The 23,936-nt window shown below is 45.8% G+C and overlaps 1 protein-coding gene across 2 annotated transcripts in view; it reads left to right on the top strand.

The window, feature by feature from the left end:
• Nucleotides 1-16,931, top strand: part of SARAF (store-operated calcium entry associated regulatory factor) — a 28,199-nt gene extending 11,268 nt beyond the window's left edge. The window contains exons 1-6 of one of the 2 annotated variants that reach the window (XM_074228242.1): nucleotides 2,491-2,710; nucleotides 12,612-12,790; nucleotides 13,473-13,917; nucleotides 14,970-15,099; nucleotides 16,173-16,324; nucleotides 16,869-16,931. In XM_074228242.1, coding sequence (XP_074084343.1) covers nucleotides 2,578-2,710; nucleotides 12,612-12,790; nucleotides 13,473-13,917; nucleotides 14,970-15,099; nucleotides 16,173-16,324; nucleotides 16,869-16,894 — 1,065 coding nt within the window. In that variant the 5' untranslated portion in view covers nucleotides 2,491-2,577 and the 3' untranslated portion in view covers nucleotides 16,895-16,931. Of the gene's footprint in view, nucleotides 1-2,490; nucleotides 2,711-12,611; nucleotides 12,791-13,472; nucleotides 13,918-14,969; nucleotides 15,100-16,172; nucleotides 16,325-16,868 lie in introns of those variants that run through there. The other variant, XM_074228243.1, reaches the window with a different exon arrangement.
• The last annotated feature ends 7,005 nt before the right edge of the window (nucleotides 16,932-23,936 follow it).

Genomic DNA, 23,936 nt, shown 5'->3' with positions numbered 1-23,936 from the left:
GAGCAGGTTGACTGACTGTCAGCTGCTTGGATTTATTTTTATAGTTTCAGAATCATGTATGTTTCAAGCAAGCAAGATGAGATCATTTCCTTGGTTACAAGAGTGTACAATTTTCATCAACAATCATATAGTTCATATGGTTACAAGTTTTAATCATGTGATTACAAGTTTAAGTAATAATCATATAGTTAATTAATTTCTTATCCCTTACTCAAACCATGATGACCTTAACCTGTCTGCTACCATATTTATTACTACATTGTATAATTGTTAATTCATTTAGGGTTATTAATTAAGCAATTCTTTTAATGGAAAGATTTTTATTTTTTTTGTGTAGGTAATGTTTTTTGATACACTTCCTTAACAGTCTGTAGTGAGGGTCTTTATGCTTGTCCACCCATCCGTTAACTCTGACAACAACCAATTTTTCTTTCTGGCCTAGTTGGTAGAAGCCACGGTTTCTGTGACGTTTTTGTTCTTTCCCGTGAAACTAAGGTCTGCTGGAGTTCACATATGGGTCTCCTGTACTGACTATTTTCTCACCCTCTTTTTCATATATTCCTGTGTATGGTAAGGGGGGGGGGGGCAAAGCTATTAATTTCCCTGGAATTCTATCTGACCCATCTTGTATCTGTTTTCCCTGTATGTAGATATATATATTCTGGCCTCCCCTTGGAATTCCCAGTGCTGGGTTTTCCAGAGATTTCATAATGTTGAAGCCTTTTGTATGCCTCAGGGAGAGGCAGTCCTGTTAAATTTGGACAGAGTTTACAATCTCTTTTATTCAAGGAATTTTTCTGAAATCTTTCCTTTATAGTCATTCCAGTATTAGGGTGAGTAAATATTGTAATCAATAAACCTATAAATATTGGTATGCATGAAATCCCTATATATACTGAAGAAGGAAATGTTCCATCAGGCAGTGTGACTGCCTTGAGTCTTCTTGCTGAGACTGTGTCAAACAGCTTAGAGAAACCCTGACTCCCAACACAAAAGCACTGGTGTCTTGTGATTTCTAGTAGATGCAGAGGTGCTGATATGTGTGGATTGGCTCAGTTTGTCCAGTTCTGGTGATGCGGCCCTCCAGGTGTGTGGGGGCATATGGATGAGCTATCCTAGCTCCCAGTCTGGGGGGTGTGACTGAAGGGCAGGTGCCCCCTTTACCAGAGTGAGGGTGTGCATGTGGAGCTCCCCTTGGGGCTTGCCTTTTTCCTCTCCAGAGTTGCAGGTTTGCTTTGTATCTGCTCTATGGAGAGCTCCAATGAGTGCAGAGTAGAGGGGAAGTGGGCCCTGGCTCTAGTTTGGGGGGGGGGGGACCTTTACTGTATCTGTTATTTATCTCACAATTAGTATTGCATGTAATGGGCTTACATCAGATATATCCCACATTATATTCTAATAGAAAATACATTCTAAATAGCAACCCCGTTGTGGTGGCAAAGTATTGGAAATTGAGTGAATGTCCTTCATTTGGGAAATGGCTTAGCAAACTGTGGTATATGTATGGAACACTATTGTTCTATTAGGAACCAGGAGGGACAGGAGTTCAGGGAAGCCTGGAAGGGATTTGCATGAACTGATGCTGAGTGAGATGAGCAGAACCAGAAAAACACTGTACACCCTAACAGCAACATGGGGGTGATGATCAACCTTGATGGACTCGCTCATTCCATCAGGGCAACAATCAGGGACAATTTCGGGTTATCTGCGATGGAGAATACCATCTGTATCCGGAGAAAGAACTATGGAGTTTGAACAAAGACCAAGGACTATTACCTTTAATTTAGGGGGAAAAAACCCTGATATCTTGTTGTCTGATCTTGCTCTCTCTTATACTTTGTTTCTTCCTTAAGGATGTGATTTCTCCGTCATCAATGTACAACATGGAAACAATGTAACTAACGAACAGACGGCCTTCTGTGGGGGGGAGGGAAATTGTAAAACTCAAAAAAAAAACAAAAACCCACGTTCTAGGGCCGGAGCCACGCGTTTGTGGCTCCTTCTAAACGATTAGTGGGGAAGCTCGCAGGGCTGCAAGTGCGACAAAGCCTGGGGCAGCGGTCTCTGTGTGCGCAGTGCGGGCGCTCAGGCAGGCGGCGGCCGAGTTGGGGCCCCGCCCGGCTTCCTCGCTTCCCGGAGGGTCTAGAGCATCCCCGGGGTGTCTGGGCTGCTCCGGGGCAGCCGCCGCCTCGGGCTGGCTCGGGGCGGGCGCGGCCGGCTCACCGGCCCGCGGCTGCTGGGGGGGGAGAGGCCGAGACGGGCCCGAGAGGGCGGGGCGGGGAGCGCAGCCGCTTCCCCGGGCGCTTGCGCGGCCGGTCGGCCGCCCCACCCCTCCTCCCGCCCGGGGGCGCAGGCGCGGAGCCCGGGGGCGGGGCGGGGGCGGGGCGTGCGGCCGGAACAGCCACTCAGCGGGCGAGACGTGGCGCCGCCCCAGTGCCGCAGGCGGGCGGCTCGGAGGCGAGCCCCGCGCGCTCCCGCCGCCCCTCGCCGCAGTCCGTCTCTGCAGCGGTCCGGAGCGGCCGAGCCCGTCGCCCTCCAGCCCGGCCTCGCTGCGCCAGCCGCCCGACCCCGCGCGCCATGGCGGCCGCGGCCCCGGCCCCGGGGGGCGCCCCGCTGTGGGGCGGCCGCCGCTGCCCGGCCCTGCTCTGCGCGCTGCTGCTGCTGCTGCTGCTGCCGCGGCCCAGCCCCGCCCTGGCCTGGGACCAGTCCGGTGAGGCCCGGCCCCCCGCGGGCCGCCCCGCCGCCCCTCGCCCTCCCCCTCCTCGCCTGCTCCTCACCCCCCAGCCTCTCCGCAGTCCCTTGGCTTTGGCCCCCTCCCCCTCCCCGTCCTTCACCCCCTCCACTCTCCCCCTTCTCCTTTCCATCCTCACCTCCATCACCCCCCCCCCGTCATCCTCCCCATCACCCCCCCTTCACCCTCCCCATCACCCTCCCCATCACCCCCCATCACCCCCCATCACCCTCCCCATCACCCTCCCCATCACCCCTCCTCCATCACCCCTCCTCCATCACCCTCCCCATCACCCCTCCTCCATCACCTCTCCTCACCCCTCCCCATCACCCCATCACCCTCCCCATCACCCCGCATCGCCCTCCCCATCACCCCCATCACCCCTCCCCATCACCCTCCCCATCACCCCGCATCGCCCTCCCCATCGCCCTCCCCATCACCCCTCCCCATCACCCTCCCTATCACTCCTCCCCATCACCCTCGCCATCACCCCATCACCCCTCGCCATCACCCCATCACCCCTCGCCATCATCCCTCCGCCATCACTCCACCCCATCACCCTTCCCATCACCCCTCCTCCATCATCCCCCCTACTGTCATCCCACCCCCTCCTCTCTCCATCTTCCCCACTGGCATCTCCTCCACCGTCCCAGGCCCCCTTCCCCAATCCCTCCTACTTCCCTGCCCCCCCCATCCCCTCCGTTCCATTCTCGGGTCCCTCCCTTCTCCTCATCCTCTCCGCCATCACCTCCTCTGCATCTTCCCTACTTGTCATCGCCTCCATCCTCCCTGGCCCCTTCCCCTCCTCCTGCAGTCCCTCTTGCCCCTCCCTTTCCCCATCTTCCTCCCCCCCATCACCCCCCATACTGTCCCTTTAGTCACCTTTAACCCATCCCAGGCCCCTCGCTTCCTTTCTCCATCCTTCCCTGCTCCATCCCCTCCACTCTCTCCCCCTCCTCTCCCCTCCACCCTCTACGCCATCACCCCCACACTGTCGTTCCTCCTCCCCTGCTGTCTGCATCCTCCCTGCCACCCTCCCCATTCTCTCCTCTTGGCCCCCTCCCCTCTGGCCGCAGCCCTCCCCCCTTCCATTCTAATCTCCGCCTCCTGCTCCTCTCCCCCTCCCACACTGCGGGTGAAGGTGGGGGTGGGGTCTTGGTTCTGCTGGCTGCCATAATGCGTATTCTTCTGAGCCTCCATAATCCTGCCCCCCCAGAACCTGGGAGCCTCCCGGGGCTGGGCCTCTTGGCTTTGTCCCCTTTGTTCACCTGCCTTTACCTGGCTGATGAAACGGCCAGAAATCCTTTGTCTGATAAAGTGGGGTGGGGAGAAGGGAGGGGGTAGGGAGAGAGAGGGGGGTGGGGAGGAGAGGGGAGGGGTGATGGGGAAAGACCAGGGCGCTGATTGGCCCTGGCAGATTTTCTTTTCGGGCCTTTTTATTGATTAAAGCGCATTTCACCCAGCCCTGGGAGGTTGGTGAGCCAGTCTCCTGAGCCTCGTTTTCCCATTGAGGGACCAGGCCCCTTTCAGTTGTGATTTCGCTGAGATTCTTGGGCAGAGATTCTTGGTTTCTTTGGCCCACCCTACCTAGACAGTGAATCAAAAGGCTTTTTGGACCAAACCTGGTCCTGGACTGCATTGAGAGATATTACAGATATCTCTGCAAACATGAAGTCATTAAAAAAAATCCTTACTGGACTGCATTGAGAGATATTACAGATATCTCTACAAATATGAAGTCATTAAAAAAAAATCCTTACAAGGCCTGTGAAGTAGGTGTTATTTTGCTTTTACAGATGAGAAAACTGAGGCAGACAGGCAAGGTGACTTTCTTGATCTGGGTCACACTGTTAGGAAGGATCTGAGGCTGAATTTGAACTCAGCTCTTGCCCACTTAAGTCCCAGGGTTCCATCCACTGTGCCATCTTTGCTCTCCCTTCTTTAATCCATCCTCCACCTGTATGATAGAATATTCTTCAAAATCTTCTGTAGCTCCCAGTTGTGTTCAGAATGAATTCAATCAATTGGACAGCAAGCATTTATTAAGAGACACTGTTAACCACCAGGATTACACAGAAGCAAATACAGTCCCTATCTTCAAGGTGCTTACCATCTGATGTCCCTAGATCAAAGGTAGGGTGATTGTTTGGGTTTCCATAACCCATGAAAGGTTACTAGGGATGACTAAACCCACTTTATCTTTCATACTCTTATGTGAGTGAACCTGGATCAGTCACCTCACTTCTGTATACCTTGGTTTCCTCAACTGTCAAATGGGAATAAAAACACCTTCAGTATCTCTTTCAGAGTTGTCCTGGGTCTCTTGTCAGGAAAGTTTGTTGTTTTTGCCCTTACACAGACATTTTTTCCTAGGTGATAGCTTGATGTGGCCTGTCTGGGCCAACGTATTATATGACTTTTGGGTCACTCTTCTCAGTCATTTCCTCACTCATGGCCCAGAACCTTTCTTGAACTTGGGCCTCTACCTCCCAAGGTGGACCAAAGATGACAGTGATTGGGGAGAAGCATGTGTAAGTCAGTTAGTAAACCAGCAAGGGTAGGCCTGTGCTTTGGATGAATTAGAGGGGGGAGAAGCTTGAGGAAAGGCAAACCAATTAGAAGGCCATTGTAATGGTCCAGACAGGAAGTGATGAAGTCTTGAGCTAGGATTTTGGCTGGGTGAGTGGAGAGGAAGAGATGGATAAACCAGGTTCTGAAAGCTGAGACAAAATTTGGTAGCTGGTTGACTATGGGATTTGAAAATGGCTCCAAGGATGTGCCATGGTGACTGGGAGCAGTTCAGAACAGGAGGTGGTTTTGGGGGAGAGATAATGAGTTCTCTTTTACCCACATTGAATTTGTGATATCTGAGGGACCTTTGTCCCATGAGGCAGTTGGTGGTATATGACTGTCAGTTAGGAGAGAGGCTTAGGACTGGATGTCACATGTGTAAAAGAGATGAGTGTTGGAACCAATGAACTCACCAAGGGAGCAAATATACAGGGAGAAGAGAAGAGGGCCCAGGTCAGGCTGGACCTTGATTTCCAGATAGAGTTTGAATCTGGTCAAAGAAAAGTACAAGGAAAGGCCCTCAGTGGCCATCTCTAAGCCCAGATGTGAAAGATGCCATTCTGTTTTGAGTGGGACAGCTAGAGAACACGCCTAACTATTTTCTTGGCAAATTTTGCCTGCCCACTGCTGCTCCAGGCTTTTCTTTAAGCTGTAGACATCCCCAGTTCTTTCAGCTACTCCTCATGACATGGATTGAAGGCCTTATGATTGTCCTCCACTGAGTACTCTCCAGTTTATTTGTGCCTTTTTAAATTTATGGGTCCAAAATAGAGCATTTTCCTTTGAATGAGGTGTTACATGAGTTGAGTCTAATGGGACAATCATTTCCCTCTTCCTGACAGCTCTGCCCATCACATCACACAACTGACTCATTGAGCTTGAAGACCCCTAAAAACCCCCCATCTCTTTCAGAGCTGCTGTCCTTTATCTATGCCTCTCCTATTTAATATTTGTAAAATTGATTTGTAATATTTGTAAAATTGATTTTTTGAACTCCAGTGCATGACTTTACATTGATCCCTCTTGAATTAGCCTTAGCTCAGTGATCTAGAGCAGGGTTGCCTGTGAGTTTACTAAATGTGTTGGAAAATGAAGCCAAGCTACTGCAGAGCTCTCGCTAAAATGGCAAATCAAAATATATTGTCTATTGTTTCCATAAAACCTTTTAAAGGTAAGGTTGGATAGCTCTGTTCTAGAGTCTAGATGGTAAAGGTCTTTTGGATCCTGAATCAAAGGTGTTAGCTATCCATCTTCCCCAGCTTTGTGTTATTTGAAAACTTGTGCACACTGTCATGTCTTGACCCAAGTTATTATCCAAGCACAATTTCCTGGGCTACTACTCCAATGGCAAATCCTGTTAACTTAACATTGAACCATTTGTCCTTGAATCATCCCACCTAACTAGTTTGGAATCGACTTGATTATATTCTGTGTAGTTTTCATTTCTCTATTTTCTCCCCAATAATTTTAGGAGCTACTTTATCAAAAACTTAGTAATCCTGTCCCAAAAAAGACAGTGAGGTCAGTCTGCCATGACCTGTGCTGGATGATAACACCAGACTGGCCCTTTCTAGGTTGGCATCAACATCTCTGACTGCTGGAACCACCTGCTAGGGGTGGATCATTAGCACCAAGTTCACTCTCCTCCATATTTTTTTTTCCTCCATATTTTTTGAACTTCCCTGACTGGTTCAGCTTATCAGCTGCTTCTTCAGATTCCTACAGGGCAGCTAGCTCTTTTCTTATCCTCTCCATCCTTATGTGGAGCAACTCCTTGTTGGTCATTTTTGTTCTGTCTTTGGCAGTGACCAGACCTTTTGTGGAAAAGACACACAGTTGTCCTCTTCTCTACTCCATGCAAGTCGTCCTTAGTGCTCTCATTTCTCTTTAAAAGTCTTTGTTTGTCATCCTAGCTTTCTCTGTTACCTTTACCCATTCTGGGCTTTAGCAGCCTTGACATGGAGTCAGAGTTAGAATTCTAACCTGAATGAGACCATTCTACACTCTTGTGATCATTTTCCATTACCTGATCTGGCTTTATCTTCTAAGTAGGCCAGGATTTCCCTGTGCATCCACATCCTTCTCAGACACATCTCAGTTTTAGGGGACATAGTGGGGAGAGCACTGAACTCAGACTCAGGAAGACCCGAGTTCAGATCTAGCTTCTGACTTTTTGCTTTGTGACTCCGGAGCAAGTCACTTCATGTTTTTTAGCCTCAGTTTCCTCAGCTGTAAAATGAGGCTCTTAATAGCAGTGACTTCTGGGAGGGATTTTGTTAACATCAAACAAGATATAAGTGCTTTACAGACCTAAAGCATTATCTAAATATTAGCTACTATTCTTTCTATTTGGAATTGTTTCCATGTGTATTTGATATTTAATCTGTGAGATTCTCCCAGCCCTCCAGACTGACTTTCCTTGTGGCATGTTAATCCAAAGGATCCTCCTTATCCTTGCTGTGCTTCCTCTGATGTCTTTGAAATCTGTTTTCTATTGATCTAAGATTTATGCCTGGTTCTTCCTCCCCAGGTTTTCCATCATTTCTACCTCAGCAGCCAATTCCTCTCTGTGAGTGAGAACTAGATCCAGAATAGCATTTCCTTTTTTTTTTTGGTTCTTTTCCCTTCAGAAATAATCACTAAGGCAAGTCAAGAAGTGATTCGTGGCTCAGCTTATTGAAATCCCTCATCACTCCTATATGATGCCTCTGTCTCAGGCTTGAGATTGGTTCCTTTTTATACATCTATTTCTTCCTTCTGACCGGGTGGTCTCTAGCATATACCAGTGACAAATTCAGCCCTGTTTCTCCTTTCTTCAAATCATCTTCACCATGCTCCTTTTCCTTTAGGCTTCCTGAATTTCCTTTTTTGAATATACCTTTCTAGATTCTCCCTGCTTTTACTTACCTTGTTATAGCAAAAAAGGTGTGCCCATCTAGAGCCTTGTCAAATCACAGGTTTCATCCCACATTTGTGACTGTACTTTTGAGAGCTTGGGTTGTTTTTTCCTACTACTCCTTTCTTGGGTGTTGTGAATTTCTGGGTGTCTTGTGATTAGTTATTCTTCCTTCTTCATGATACTTTCTATAGTATTTGACTTGGAGGAGGATGCATACACACACTTCTTCCATCCTTTTTGGTTAAAAACCCTTGGGAATAGATTCATGGCACACATTGGCAAATACATTTTTTAGTTTTTGTTAGGTGTGTTCCATCTCTGAGCAGGAATCTGACAACCTCATCTTTTAAGTCGGGGACCGGAGTCCTTTTCAGGCATCATCTTTTTAGTGTACTCAATAGTGGTCTCATTTCAAATCAAACAGCTTAGCATTCTGGGAAGGCAAATCATTTATGAGGCAGCCAGACAGCCCAATGGTTAGAGCCTGGAGTCTGGGAGACTCAAGGAACAAGCTGTCTCAGATACCAGATCCTGGGCAATGAACCACTTCCTTTTTCAGTTTCCTTATTTGTAAAATGGAGATTTATCTTCACCCTTACCACTGGTAAGGATGGTATCAGGACTAAATGAGGTACTATTTAAAATGCTTTGCCAACCTTAAAGTTCCATGTTGTTACTGTTGTTATATGGATATTTTCTTTTTAACAACAACCCCATTTGCAGGAAGTTTGAATAAATTTGTCTCTTGTTCAATATGCTCACATGACAAGCACTGTTCTTTTTGTAGGGCTTCAGGGTTTATAAAGAGCCTTCCTGAGGCTCAGAGAAGTCAGTAACTTAAAGGTCATAAATTTAGAGCTGGAAAGGACACTAACCCCCTTCGTTTTCCAGATGAGCAAATCAAGAAAATCCAATGACTTGTCCAGGGTCTCCCAGATAATAAGAACTCAGTCAGCTAGTGCTTAAGTGCATGCTCCACACCAGGCAATGTGTTGATGCTGGGGAACCTGAAGTGAAAAGTGGAAGAGATGCTGCCCTCCAGGAGATTACATTCTAGAAGAGACATCCTGGGCACCCAATGAGTATAAAACAAACTGACCAACACAAACAGTTCTGATTACAAAGAATAGAAAAAGAGCATTGTATTTGAAAAAGAAAAAAGGAAAGGATGATGTTGGTGACAGTGGGAATCTCTGCTATAGACAGCTGACTTGAAAAGTGTGTATTCAATTTAGTAACCCAGAGGCAGTGCTTGCCTGATCCCTCTCCTAAACTTCTTCTGCTCTCTCCCTGGTCCCATCTGAAAAGGTAAGTACCAATGGCACCTCCAATCCACAAGCTTATCAGGGGGTCTTTTTAGTCCTCTGGGACTTGACTTTATTATTGTAGTCATTGTAGTCATTGTCTGGATCCTCTTTCTTCACCTTGCATCAGTTCATGCAAGTCTTTCCAGGTTTCTTTGAATTTTTTCCTTTCCATCATTTCTTGGGATGCAATAATATTCCATTCCATTCATCTGCCATAATTTGGTCATCTATTCCACTGGTGGGGATCTACTTTGTTCCTGTAATAAACAGCTGCTGTAAATATTTTTGTATTTTCTCAATCCCATTTCTAGGCTTACCCCAAAGATGCATACCCCAAAGGGATGCATAATTTAGTGACTTGGGGGGCATAATTCCAAATTAATTTCCAGAGTTGAATTCACATCACAGTCATCAGCAACAGCATCATTATTCCTGTTTACTCACAGTTCTCTCAGCATTTTGTCATTTTTCTTTTTTGTTGTCTTTGCCAATCTGATAGGTATGAGGAAAACCCAAGAGCTGTTTAAGTTTGCAATTCTCTCATTATTGGTATTTTGGAACATTTTCATATTGCTGTTGATGGCTTTGGATTTCTTTTTTTGAAATGGAATTATTTGTCTTTGTTATATAAACCAGCCCCTTATTGCAGGAATTTCATACAAAAGTTTTTCTTCATTCAATCCTTTTCCTTATTCTGTATGTATTAATTTTGTGCAGAAAATTTTCAATTTGATCTAATAAAAATGATCTTGTTTATCTTTTGTGGTTATCTGTTCCTTGTTTGATTAAGAATTCATCTTCTACTTGACTGTGAAAAGTCCATGATCTGCTTTTCTCCAAATTTTTTTTGAAATGGTATGATCTTTAAGGTCAGGTCTATATTTAGAATGTATTGTGGAACATAGAATAAGGTAATAGTCTAAATTTCATTTCTGCCAGATTGTTTTCATTTTCCCAGTGGGTTTTTTTTTTAAGAAAACAAAAGACAAATAGGGAGTTCTCTCCTAAGTGGTTTATGTTTTCCAGTTTAGTAGAATCAGAGTTATTGAGTTCTGTCATTTCTGCTTCTCCCTCATCTAGTTTCCTCTGAGCTGCTTATTTCTCTCTTTCTAACTTACACCAGTTGGTCTTGATGACAGAAGCTTATCTAAGATCTTGAGGTCTGAAAGTGCTGCCCCCCACCCCTGTCATTTCATCTGGTAGTCTATATCTTATTTTTTTTGCACTTGAATTTTGTAATTGTTTTATCAAGTTTTGTAAAATCTCCTTTTGGTAATTTGGTGGTTACATAATAAAAGCATAAATTAACTTTGGTCCTATGGACCATTTGGAGACTGTGCCAGCCCCATGAGCACGACTAGTCCTCCACCTGTGTCAGTTGTTTTTTAATTTCTAGGAAAGAGTGATTTGTAATTGAATCAGTAAGTCTTTTGTGCACTTTGTTAGATTGGTCCCTGGTTGCTTGATACAATTGTAATTATTTGGAATGGGATTTCCCTTTTTTTAAATTATTGTTCTATGAGAGTGTTGATGCTTTTTGAGTGTGTCTTTTGTGGCCTGTAATTTTGCTAAAGCTGTTAACTATCTTGACACTATTTTTACATGACCACTCCAGGCTTTTATAGTTATCTCCTATTCCTGACCTTACTTCTGTTTTCTGCACATTTCTTTTTAAAAATCTTCTGGTTGTGGGGTAGCTAGGTGGCGCAGTGGAAAAAGCACCAGCCTTGGAGTCAGGAGTACCTAGGTTCAAATCCGGTCTCAGACACTAAAATAATTACCTAGTTGTGTGGCCTTGGGCAAGTCACTTAACCCCTTTTGCCTTGCAAAAACCTAAAAAAAAACCCAAAGAAAAAAACAATAAAATCTACTGGTTGGTGAGGTCCCTGTGCATCCACATTGATCACTGCAGACACTTTTCATTTTTCTTATTCATTGATGTTTCTTTTGTGTCTTCAGAATTTCATGGTTGAACATCTCCTATCTTTCCTAGACTAACTCCTAAGCATCTTAGTCCCTGGAATATTAACCCTTTGAAATCTATTCTGCCCAAATTTGGGGGTCATTTCTGAGTATGCACAGATTTCCTCTCCTTCCTGATTACAAACTCTAGGGTGGAGTAGTTACTTCCCCAAAGGGTTCCCATAATTTGCAATCCTTTCTTTTTTTCTTTCATTTTTAAGTTACATTTTTTTCAATCCATAAGCATTTATTTTTCTTTCCCTTCTACCTCTTGCTCCCCACTAGAAAAAATAAAAGGAAAACAAAACTTTTGTGATATATATATATATATATATATATATATGCAAAACAAATGCCTGCCCTGGCCACATCCAGAAAGTATCTGCAGTCTGAGTCCATCATCACTCAGATAAGAAGTGATTAGCAATGGTTGGTCCTGTTTATGTTTAGAATTCCCAACTCTTGTATAGTTTTGCTATAATTGGATAAATGGTTCCCGTAGTTTTGCTTATATCTCTCTGCATCAGATTTCATCTCTTGTCTTTTCTTACAGTACATTATTCTATCACATTCATGTATCATAGTTTGATCTTTTATTCTCCAATTGAGAATACTTAGTTGATAAACATTTCTTATCAGGAGACACTGTTTAATTTTCTTTAAAGTTACATTTTACATTAAGAAAACTCTTTGTAGTGTGTTGGTATTTTATTTTGTGTGAGGTCAAGTCAGGTGAGTGCTTACGTGAGGTGGTGGCATCTTGCATTCCTTGCTTGTAACCCAACCTAGGTACTCAGATCTGTATGTTTATAACTGGAAGGAACCCTAGAGATGAAGTGGTCTGGCACTGCCTTGCTACTCCATCTCCCTTGATTTTCCCTATGGAGCCTGGTGTGTGGGTCTGTGACCTGCAGCTCCCCAGGCCCTGCCCTATATCTCCAGTGGAACTCTTTTGTCTTTCTGATCAGGTAAACTTATGTCCACAAGCTTCATTTTTGCCTGACCACAGGCCCTGGGCCAAGGGAGCTGTGCTGATGGTGGAGGGGGCCAGGAAAAACTGAGAATCTCCTCTGTGTGGCAGCCAGGCTGGGCTCTTGTATTCTGTCTGCATCATACTGATGTTATCTCTTTTCTTATATAGAGAAAATTCTGCTCCGGGACATCCAGGCATTGACCCTCCATCGAGACCGCTTTACCACTGCACGGAGGACTGCTCCCATCCCGCAGCTGCAGTGTCTTGGTGGTTCTGCTGGATGTCCGGCCCACATCCCTGAAATTGTGCAGTGCCGCAACAAAGGCTGGGATGGCTTTGATGTTCAGGTACAGGCAATGGTTGGACTGGAAGGAGGGGTAGAGGGGACCACTAGGAGGGAGCCTTTGTGTAGGACAGATTGCCTCCATATCATGGAGGCAGAAACTTAGATCTTTTGGAAGGGCAGTGGCTTGTCCAAGATCATGAAGGGAACTCACATGGAATCCTTTGACTTCATTGCCTTGCTTGATCCTAAACTCCTGTCTGATGCACTGAGACCCTTTAGCCTCAGAGGACCCAGACTTGTTTGCTGTCGTGAGAAGCACTATATCCCATTGATCAGTCTTCTTTGGATGAGGCTCCTAACACCTGGGTTCAAGCCCTGATTCCTGTGACCCTGGGTGAGTCATAGGACTTTTAGGTGATCTCCCCTGTACCTCAGGTTTGAAGGAGAGCAGTTGTTGATCTGCATGGGGAGAGAGAGAGGATCCTCACTGGACTCTCAGGGCCTGGTTCTCCTTCTATCCTTGCCCTCAAGAAAAAGATAGAGTGGACTGTATCCATTACAGAACAGGAAGCTGGCTTATTCTCTTTCAAGGCAATGTCAGGATTGTGGACAAGGCTGTGGAGGCTTGAGAGAGCTCTAGTGCAGGGTCCCAATTAGAGGGAGGGGCCTGCCCAAATTTTCCCAGCGAGGGGGAGGAACTTGCCCTCTAACCAGAGAGGCTGGCTCTCTTCTTGCCCCCACAGTGGGAGTGTAAAGCGGAGCTCGACACATCCTACCGATTTGGCAAGACCGCGGTGAGCTGTGAAGGTTACGATTACCCCGATGACCCCTACGTGCTCCGCGGCTCCTGTGGCTTGGAATTCAACTTGGAGTTGACTGAGCAAGGCAGGAAGAAGTACAAAGACGCCAGCGGCAGCACCGCCAATGGCCACGGGAACAGCTACGGCTCCAATTACTTTCCCGGGTACGTTGAGAAGATGGATTCCCCCGTGCCCTCTAGCACCCGAGGCCTGCTGGCCGTCGTCATCCTGCTGGTGCTGGCCTTGGGCGTGTATAAGCTCTTTGTGAAAGCCCAGAATGAGGATCTCCCCCCGCCCTACACTGAGCATCCCCAGGACCACCAGAGGTTCTTCCAGGCGTCCCCACCCCCGCCTCCTCCTCCCCCAGGCTTCAAGTCCTATTTCACAGGTATGTTGCTATGGCTCCTTTCCCCAAGGGATGGATTCCAGTGTCTCTTGTGAGTGTGGTGACTGTTGCTGGGTCCCTGGAAGGCACTGAATGTTCCCATCCCCCCTGCCCCCCAGAGCTCACTGGGTTGGGGTGGGTTCCAGGGCATTTTGAAGACTTCAGGATCCCCAGGGTAAAAAAGCAGCACTATAGGGAGGTTGAAACCTTGGCTGTGACACAGGGCGTTCATGCTTGGCCATGTTGCCACACTGGTGTTGGATTGGTATAGTGATGGGCCTGGCGACAGGGAAACTTATTTTTTGGAGTTCAAATCTGGCCTTAGATCCATATTAGCTGTACGACCCTGGGCAAATCACTTCACCCTGTTTACCTCAGTTTCCTCATCTGTAAAATGATCTGGAGAAGGAATGGCAAAGCCCTCCAATATCTTTGCCAAGAAAACCCCAAATGGGGTCATGAAGAGTTGGACACAACCAAACCACAAATATTGCTACAACAGAACGGTGATCATTTTCTCATTTGTAAAGTAGGTGATCTTCAGGGCTCCTTGCAGCAGTAACCCCATGATCCTGGGAAATCCAAGGTGGAGTGACCTTACAAATGGTCCTGCCCAAACCCCTCATTTTACTGATCAAGAAACTGAGGCCCTGCTTAATGAATGGAGCTGAGTTAGTGAATCTGGTCAGGAAGACCTGCTTAGGGAGGGGCCCCACTGCCTGGGAGGACCTGGTGGAGAGTGGTAGAGAAATGGGGGCAGGGAGGTACAGGGAGAACCACGACATGCTTTGTTTTACTTGGACATTTCCCCTTTGGGCTCTGAAGAGGGGAAAACTTGCTTCTGAAGGACTGTGTGTTAGAGAGGGGAGAGCAGTGGATTCCAAGTCAGAGGGCCTGCTCTGGAATCTTGTCCTGGGAGTCTGGTTCTCCCAAGAGATGGCCAGGGAATGTGCAGAAGCAGCCTCCTCCTAGTCTGGGGGGCTTGGCTTGTCCTGGGGTGGCCTCCCCTGGGAAGGACCTTCTGGTCTAACACTTGTCTCTGCTCTTTGCATTAGCATCGGGTACCCCCGGATGGGGCTTTGGCAACTCTTTCACGGGTCCCCAAGCGTTTGGCCAATCTGGCCCTGGATTCTGGACTGGATTGGGGACTGGTGGCCTTTTAGGCTACTTGTTCGGAAACAACAGGTAGGCCTTTCTTCCTCTCTTTTGGGTGATGCATCAGGGAACCTTTTTCAGTTTTTGACTCCATCTTAGGATTTTAATATCAATGAAAAGAATTTTATTCATCTGGTTTCTCAAAGGTCACAAGATTGGTACTAGAAGATTTGGGATCAGACTTATCCCATTATTAAAGGAGAAATATGCTCCTTTTCCTGATGTTACTTAATGTAATTTTAGAAATGCTGACAATTGCAATATGAGTGAAGGTGAGACAGAGGCAGAGAGCTGATAATACTGCCCTTATTAGCTTAAGAAAATCTGAGAGAATCACTGAAACTAGTAACTGCCAGTGATTAACCCAGTGTCTGGCATGTACTAGGCAGGCAAGGAATGCTGGTGGACTTTAACAGTAGCTTTGGGATAAAAAGTCATAGCCACCAGCAGCAGGAATAGTGGCCTATAGAAGGCAACCCTGTTCAAAAGAACTACAAAATGCACCTGATCTTTGGGATAGCTCTGGAGCCCTGGCTGCAGTGGGCTGAGTCATTGGGTACCAGGATGGTGAGCCTCCAGAGCCAGGAGCCCTTCAGGCTGGCCCATGTTGGCCTGGAGCAGAGGAGCGCTGGTCTACTGATACATGGCCAGTCTGGCCAGGGGTGGCCACTGTACCTCCGGCCTCGTTGAGGCCGGGAGACCTGGTCTCCAGACAAACCCGGCAAGGAGATCCTAAATGGCTTCAATAACTAATGGGCTATTTGCCCATAACAATAAAAGGGCAGTACCCTCCAGAGTCCTGAGCAGATTTATGCAAGGCCAGGAGGTTTACCAGGTGGAGCCATTTGAAAACCAGACCAAGTAATGTGAAGTCTGCTGGAAGGAACTTGAATAGAGGAGGGGGCAGCAGGGCTCCAGTTCTGTTTCGTGCATTTTAACCCTGAACTTGCTCTCAAATAAACACTGGATCACCCCTCACCCCGAAATGACCACATGAGCCTAAAGTATAAAGCATGCTATTTCTGAGCTTGGGTTAGAGTCGCCAACTCCAGGCGCAAACCCTCCCAAGCTAAGCCTTCCCGTTGTCCCTCCTTGTTTTCCAGAACCACGCCCCTGTCGAACACCTGGACTCATCCTGCGTATCCTCCCCCGTACTTCAACACCTGGAACAATCCGGTGCCCCCGTCCGCGCCCGGTAATTCCCGGAGCTCTGGGTCTTCCTCGGGCTCCGACACAGGGACGAGGACCACGTCAGGTGAGTCGTGAGCCTTCTGCAGCCTGGGCTTCCCACCGGGGGTCTTTCAAAACCCAGACCCTTTTATTTAACAGGTAGCTCCTCTTCCTGAGCCCAACTTTTTTTCATTTGGACTGACTGAATCTGGGGTATCCATTTCCATGAGTAGTTTAGGTAGTTCTTTCTGAGGGAGGTGGGCATCCTCCTGTCCAGGGTCACACAGGTGGGAATGACCAGAGCTGGGTCTCAGACTTGGGTCTGATGAGGAGCAGTAAAATGTTCTTTCTTGGTCCATGGTCTAGGTTCTGACCAGTCAATTTAATGAGGAATGGAGAATTTTAAGTTCTGCCTTATATGGAGCACTTAGTGAAAGCCTCAAAAATGCTGACCGTAGGAAAAAATGACTTGAGTTGAGGCATTGTGGTATGTCTGCTGCCTCTGCACCATCTGGGATTGGCCTTAAGTTGCCAATCCTTTATAAAAGAGCCAGTGCCTTAGGATTTGCCGAGCTGCTGCCAAAGGGGTTAGGATAAACTTGATGGTGTTTTTGTTCTTCTTTTTCTAGGGTTTGCCACCACCAAAAGACGTTAAGAAGATAAGGTGGATGAATAAAACCTTCAGACGCAAATTTCTTATTTTGGGGTCATTTTCTCTTTATAAAGCTATGTACTAAGAACTGTGGGAAGAAAACTTGAGTTTAGAGGCGGATGATTGCTTGTAACACTCTTCGTCATCAGTTCTGTAATATAGCTGAGAGTCGGGCTGAACATATGGGCTTGTCTGTAGGCGGGTTTGGCGACCCTTGGCTGCCTCAAGCAAGTGATTTTGGCAGCTTCTGAAGGATGCATGCTGCCCTGGCCCCTTGAATGTCTGCCCTCCACCTGCCCCTCTTCCTGCCCTGGTGAGGTGCCAGCTGGGGAGAAGTTTTTCTCCAGCTTGTTTTTCATTTCTAGGGGCTACTTTAAACAGTTGATGGGAAATTGACCTCAAGACCCCATCTCCCATATATAGTTTTAGTCCTTTGCCCTGTTAGGTTTGGTGGATGGGGCAGATTTTTCAAGCACTTCTCTAGCTTGGGGCTGACTAATGGTATCAGGTTGGCTGTACAAAGTGAAACTTCTGGGTATGGTGATGGTAGGGGAATCATGATGGATGGGGGTGCCATGATGGGATTTTTTTAGGAGCTAAAGGAGTAGACTTTTTTAAGGGCAACCCAGAATTTGCTGGTAGCTGCCCATGTCAGCTGATGAAACTGTCTAACTTGGGGGAAGCATGGTGCCCCATTTGAGCCACCAAGAAGTGAATGAGGATTCCATTTTTTTTTCTTTCTGAAGGGTCCCTTTTTGAGATTTTTACATCCCAATCCTGCTTCCTTCAGTCTTTTGTTGTAGTTTCTCAGGTCCCAGGCTGGGAGCAGAAGGGTCTGAGAGAGCCCATGGTGATCTCATAGCCTCTGACAGTCCCCATGCTTGTTTCTAAAACTTGGATTGGAGGTGGGTTGCTGGGCAGTGGAACTGGAATTGTCTTGACCTCATTGGCAGAATTGAAATTGGGAAGGTGAGCTTGTTTAGTCCTGAACCCTCTCCTTTCTGAGGAGCAGGGAATGTGTGTTGTGGTGATTTTGTAGTATTAGGCAGCTATCTTTCAGGTGAGAAGAGTTGGGAGTTAGTTTGGGGTCCCTATGGGGTTGCTTCAGGAGATGGGTTTGGGAAGCCTCTCTTTGGAGGCATCCCAGGCTTGTGGTAGGCATGTCCTAGATTAGGGGGTGACTGGGGACCACTAAGGCTGGAGCTTGTGGGATTTGCACTGCCCTCAGTAGCCTGTCCTACTAATGCACCACCACTGTCCATGGTGCTATTAAGGGAACTTGGGGGCTTCAATCAACCTAGAGATCAATTGAGCATCCTCTGTGCCGAGTGTCCTTGCTGGGCTTGTATTCATTCTAATGGGAAGCAGCTTGTACATAACAAAATTGTAGGTGATGAAGGCGCTTACTCTGAATAGTGGAAAGAGGGAGGGAGGGATGGGCACGTGGTCACTGGAGGGGCATCAGGGAAGGCTGGTCTGCCCAGAAGGAAGCGCTGGGAGAAGGTGGCATGGCCAACCTGCTGCTGCTGCTACTGCTGTGATTGACCTGTCAAGGGTGTTTCAGATCCTTTATTCCCTTCTAAATCTGTGTCTATGCTGTTGGTGCCCACAGCTGCTTGTGCTTGTTATGTTCGTGTTGTGTTCTGTAAGACATATCTTTGCTCTTTTTCCCTTTCTTGAACTTCAATAAATTAAGCTTGGCCCCAAGGGAGAGTCCCCGGCTCCAGTTTGTTCCCGTCGAAACTTTGCTGTGGAGAGGCCTGCAGTTCAGCCAGACTGGCATGGGGCCCACGTGGGTTTGGGGGCAGATGGGATTACTTGGTTTACCTTGAGCTTTGTGGAATTGTAATTAATGGAGACACAGTATTCAAAGGCCAGAGACTGATGGTGATCCTGGTTATGCTGGCTGGGAGATAGAAACTTCACTGATGTTCCCTCAGGGCCTCATTTGTTCTGTAAAATGAAGCAGTCGAGCTCTAAATCTATGGCCTTCAGGTTCCCTGTTGTACCATGGAGATCATAACCTGGACTACCCAGTGGCCTGTGGACTTTTGATGAAAGGAAATGCTTCATGCTTCTCAGAATGATAAAAAGTATTCCCATTACAACAGTGACTTGGGTCAGTCATGGGGTTGGCCCCACTTGGGGGGTGGGGAGAGGCCGGGACCAGACAGCTCTGCTTGACAAGGCCCTCAGGACCTGAACAGGGCCCCACAGGGCAGGGGGTAAGCCATGGAGCACATCACTCCTCCTGGAGTTACTGTAAGTGGTTCCAGCTAAAGAGCCCTACAAAGTAAACGGTTGTCTGGGAGCAATTTGGAATCTGGTGATCCAACTATAAACATTACATAATTCTGAGAAGAGGTCCATAGGCTTCCCCATGCTGCCCCACAGGGATCCATGACAAACAGGATTTAAGAACCCCTAACTTAGGTGACAGGAGCTTTTCTTCATTTAGTTTTTCTTATATAGGCCTCTAGACGAATGTCTTGAGTGTTCATGGATCTCCCTGAGGTCCTATACCTTCTATAAATTAGAATTTGAAGAGCCTGTCCAATTGGCAAAGACTCCCATTTGAACCTTGTTCAACTCATACTCTGTAACTGTTAGCTCCTTGTTTTATACCTTAGAGGGCCATGGAACAGTTTTGTGGTTGCCTCTATCAAGGACTCTTGTTTGATAATAATACACATATGAGAGTTTCCATGGGGGAAGGATTGGCAGCCTTCAAGCTATTAGACTCTTCTAATCAAAGCCTTTTTTAGTCATGGGAAAGGGGAAGGGAACAATCATTTCCTTCTAAATGGAAATTCTCTTGGTGCTTAATGGAACAAACTTTTATTTTTATCTCCCAAGAGAACCTGTGAGCCATCCTTTCATTGAGCCACAACTTTCCCTGGGTTTCTGGTTTCATCTGCCATGGTTCAGATCTGTCGACTCAGTTCATCTAATATACTATGTCAATTCCTTGGTTGTTGGGTAGAGAACTCACATGGAGAGCACCATAAAAAAGAAGAGAAGGTTCAGAACCGCCACTTGGCTCCCCGGGTAAGTCAGGTGACCAAGGATGAATAAGAATTGCTGTACAATGATGAGGACCCAAGTGAAAAAGGCTGAGTATGGTCATCGGAGTTAAATAACTTCCTCCCACTCCATTCAGCTACATGTGACCTGGATTAGAATAGATTTGGAAGTAATCTAAGGAAGGGGTCTAGAAAGTTAGCGCCTATGGATGATCTGAAAACTATGTGATTAAACTCTGAGTTGTCTTTTCTGCCCCTGTCACTTTAGAAGTGAAAGAAGACCACATTGGATTGAGGAATTTTTTTTTAATTTTAAAAGAATTATATTTCATTGATTATCATATTCAAAGAAGGCATCACTACATGGTTAAGCTCTGGTCCTCAGAAAGCTGACACAATATGTTGTCAGGATTCCACACTCAGCCTTTTTGGAAAGAGGTCAGAAAAAGTATCCCAAGGAAGGGGTTCCTGAGCAGTATTAAAGATAGTAAACTAGTCAGGAAGGATGAGGAATCAGAAAAAAGCATATTTAACCATGAAGACATTATTGGCCACCTTGGAGAGAGTGTGGTTGTGGGGATCAAAGTCAGATTGGAGAGGACTGAAATGGAGACAGTGAGTATGGATGGCTTTGACCAGAAACTTGGCTGTGAAAGGGAAGAGAGGCATAGGATCAGAACCTGAGGGGATGATAAGGTCACTTTTTTAAAGATGGGTGAGAGCTGCTCACCCCATTTCTAAGAATTACTGCTATGGGTAAATTATATTGCCTTGCTGAGTTCGGGTTCCAATGATCTTATGTTTGTGGAAAACATGGAAGAAGCCAATGGGTAAAGAGAGATTGAAAATTGTGGAAGAGGGGGCAGCTAGGTGGTGCAGTGGATAGAGCACTGGCCCTGGAGTCAGGAGGACCTGAGTTCAAATCTGACCTCAGACACTTAATAATTGCCTAGCCGTATGACCTTGGGCAAGCCACTTAACCCCATTGCCTTAAATAAATAAAATTTAAAAAAATTGTGGAAGAAGGGATGATTTTGAGTGGGCAAGATCTCAATGGGGATGGGGTTCCTTTGTGGGATTAGTGCTGATAAGAAGAATGATTACCTTATCCTCTGAGAATGGACCAAAGGAGAGGGTGTGATGGTTTTGAGGTGATTTCAAGTATGGGCTTATGGAGGAGAGAGAGCTTGCCAAAGATGGTCTTCATATTTTTAGTGAATTAAAAGGAGGTGGGCTAGGTAACTACTTTCCAACCACATGTAATAGTAGTTTTCCACAAGTTTTGAGTTTCACATTTTCCCCCTTTCCCTCAATCTAATATTGAGAAGAGGTTTGCAGCCATTCTTTGGAACCATGCCCAAAGGACTGTAAAACTGCATGCTCTTTGATCCAGCAGTACCACTACTACGTCCATATCCAAAGAGATCAAAGAAGAAGGAAAAGGACCGACCTATACAAAGATATTTCTAGCAGCTCTTTTTGTGGTGGCAAAGAAATGGAAATTGAGGGGATGCCCATCAATTGAGGACTGCCTGAGCAAGTTGTGGTCTATAGTGGTGATGGAACATATTATACTATAAAAATGATGAGCAAGGATAGTTTTGGAAAAAACTTGGGAGACATATTAACTGATGAAGTGAAGTGAGTGCAACCAGGAGAACCTTGTACATAGTAACAACAATATAACTATGAAAGACCTAGAAACTCTAATCAGTATGATTCAAGAAAACTCCGAAGGACTCTTTTTTATTTTTATTTTTTTTAGGTTTTTACAAGGCAAATGGGGTTAAGTAGTTTGCCCAAGTCCACATGGCTAGGTAATTATTAAGTGTCTGAGACCAGATTTGAACCCAGGTGCTCCTGACTCCAGGGCCAGTGCTCTATCCACTGTGCCACCTAGCCACCCCCGAAGGACTCTTGATGAAAAATCCTATCCACCATCAGAAAGAGAACTGTTGAACTTTGAGTGCAAATTGAAATGCATGTTTTTTTCACTTTCTTTATATTTATTTTTTGCAATGTGGTTAAGAAATGTTTTGCATGATTTCACATATTTAATTTTAAAAATATTTTATTTATTTTTCTAACTACATGTAACAGTAGTTTTCCACAAAGTTTTGAGTTTCACATTTTCTCTCTTTCTCCCTTCTCCCCCTTGCCCTGATAGAAAGCAATCTAATATAGGCTATACCTATATAACCATGCTAAATATAGATCCACATTAAAGATCACATATATGATTGACATCATTATTGCTTGCCTTCTCAAAATGTGAGAGGAGTGAGGGAAAGAATTCAGAGCTCAAGATTTTCCAAAACATGAGTGTAAATAATAAATAATACATTTATTTAATAAAATAAAAAAAGAGAAGAGAGATGTTCAGAACTGCTTCTTGGCACCCCAGGTAAGTGAGGTGATCAAGAATGAATAAAGGATTGCTGTACAATGATGAGGACCCAAGTTAAAAAAGGCTGAGTATGGTCATCGGAGTTAAATAACTTCCTCCCACTCCATTCAGCTACATGTGACCTGGATTAGAATAGATAGATTTGGAAGTAATCTAAGGAAGGGGTCTAGAAAGGAATGAACAGTCATAAGGGACAAAGACATGAAGGAGTCTATGGCAGAGGTAAATTTTACCCAGAAAACTAAAGAATTGAGATATTGAAGAGAAATAAAGCCTTGGAGGGGGCCATTGGGGGCAGTCAGGACAGAGAAAGGTTTATGTGGAGATGAAGCACAGGGAACACTGGAGGAACAAGTGGTTACAGTCAAAAAAAGGAACTTCAGAGTTCTGGACTGTGGAGGCAGAACCTTTATGGGTGCTGCCTAGAGTGATCAAAGGGTGACCTTCCTTTTATTGAGTATAAGAGATAAGCCTTGGATGGGAATTTCATTGATATAGGGACCTTCAGGATGAGGAAACCCCTACTAATTCAGGTCAAGACCTAGAGTCTTAGAAAGTTGCCTAGAGCACTGAGAGAGTCAATTCAATAACTATTTTATTAGGCACCTACTATGTATTTCATACTGTGCTAAGTCTCAGAGCTGGGAAGAGTCAGAGGTAGGGCTGAAGCCAGTCTCCTCTGGTTCTGACACTGGGTCTCTAGCTATTACTACAGACTGGTTGAGAAGGATGAGGAATTGGAACCAGGAAAGGGTGCCATTTTGCTTGAGAATACATTGGAGCATTTTTGCTGTTTGAGACTACTGAGTCACATGATTAGCTCCCAGTGAAGTTTTGCTTTATTTGTTTTGAAGACAGGGATCTTTCTCAGGCCAGGTTTTCCCCTTCCCATAAATGTGCAATGGATGATTTGGATCTGACTGTATGACCTTTCCTCTCTATTATAAGAGGTAACCAGGTGGATACCTATCATAGATGGAAAACTACTTAGCTGTGTGGGCAAGTCACTTAATCTTTGTCTGCCCCCAGCTTTTTCAAATGGGAATAATAGCAGTCCCTAGCTCCCAGGGCTGTTAGAAAATATTTATAAAATATGAAAAAATCCAGGGATGAGAAAATATTTATAAAGTACTTGTCTGGCCTGACCTTGGAATCAACCTCTGGTTCCACTGGAAGTCCCTTGAGGATGGGGGCTGTCTGGTTTTCCATCCTCCTATCTCTGGTGCTAAGCCCTGGGTCGTCCTTTTACCTGCTTGCTCCATAGATGCCTGTGGAGTTGAAGTCAATGACTAGATGAGATCTTGGCACTTTCTAACTTGAAATTCTCAATCCTTTGAATTCTCCTGCCATGTGGGATCCAGGTATGCAGGGCTCAGAATTGGAAACCTTGGGCCCAACAGACTCTTCTGTCTGTCGCTTCAGTTTCCTGTTTGTAAAATGATGGGGTTGAATGAAATGATCTTCTGACTGTAGACCTAAAGGTCTACTGCCTGTGTGATCTTGGCTAAGTCCCCTAACCTTCCTGAACCTGTTTACTCTTCAGTGAAATGTTGGGGTTGGAGTCTATGGCCTCTGGCAATCCTACCATCTTTAATATTCTAATTTCCAGGTTGCA

The sequence above is a fragment of the Macrotis lagotis genome, chromosome 3, assembly GCF_037893015.1.
Source record: "Macrotis lagotis isolate mMagLag1 chromosome 3, bilby.v1.9.chrom.fasta, whole genome shotgun sequence".
Lineage (NCBI taxonomy): Eukaryota > Metazoa > Chordata > Mammalia > Peramelemorphia > Peramelidae > Macrotis > Macrotis lagotis.
This window is presented reverse-complemented; position numbering and strand designations above follow the sequence as displayed.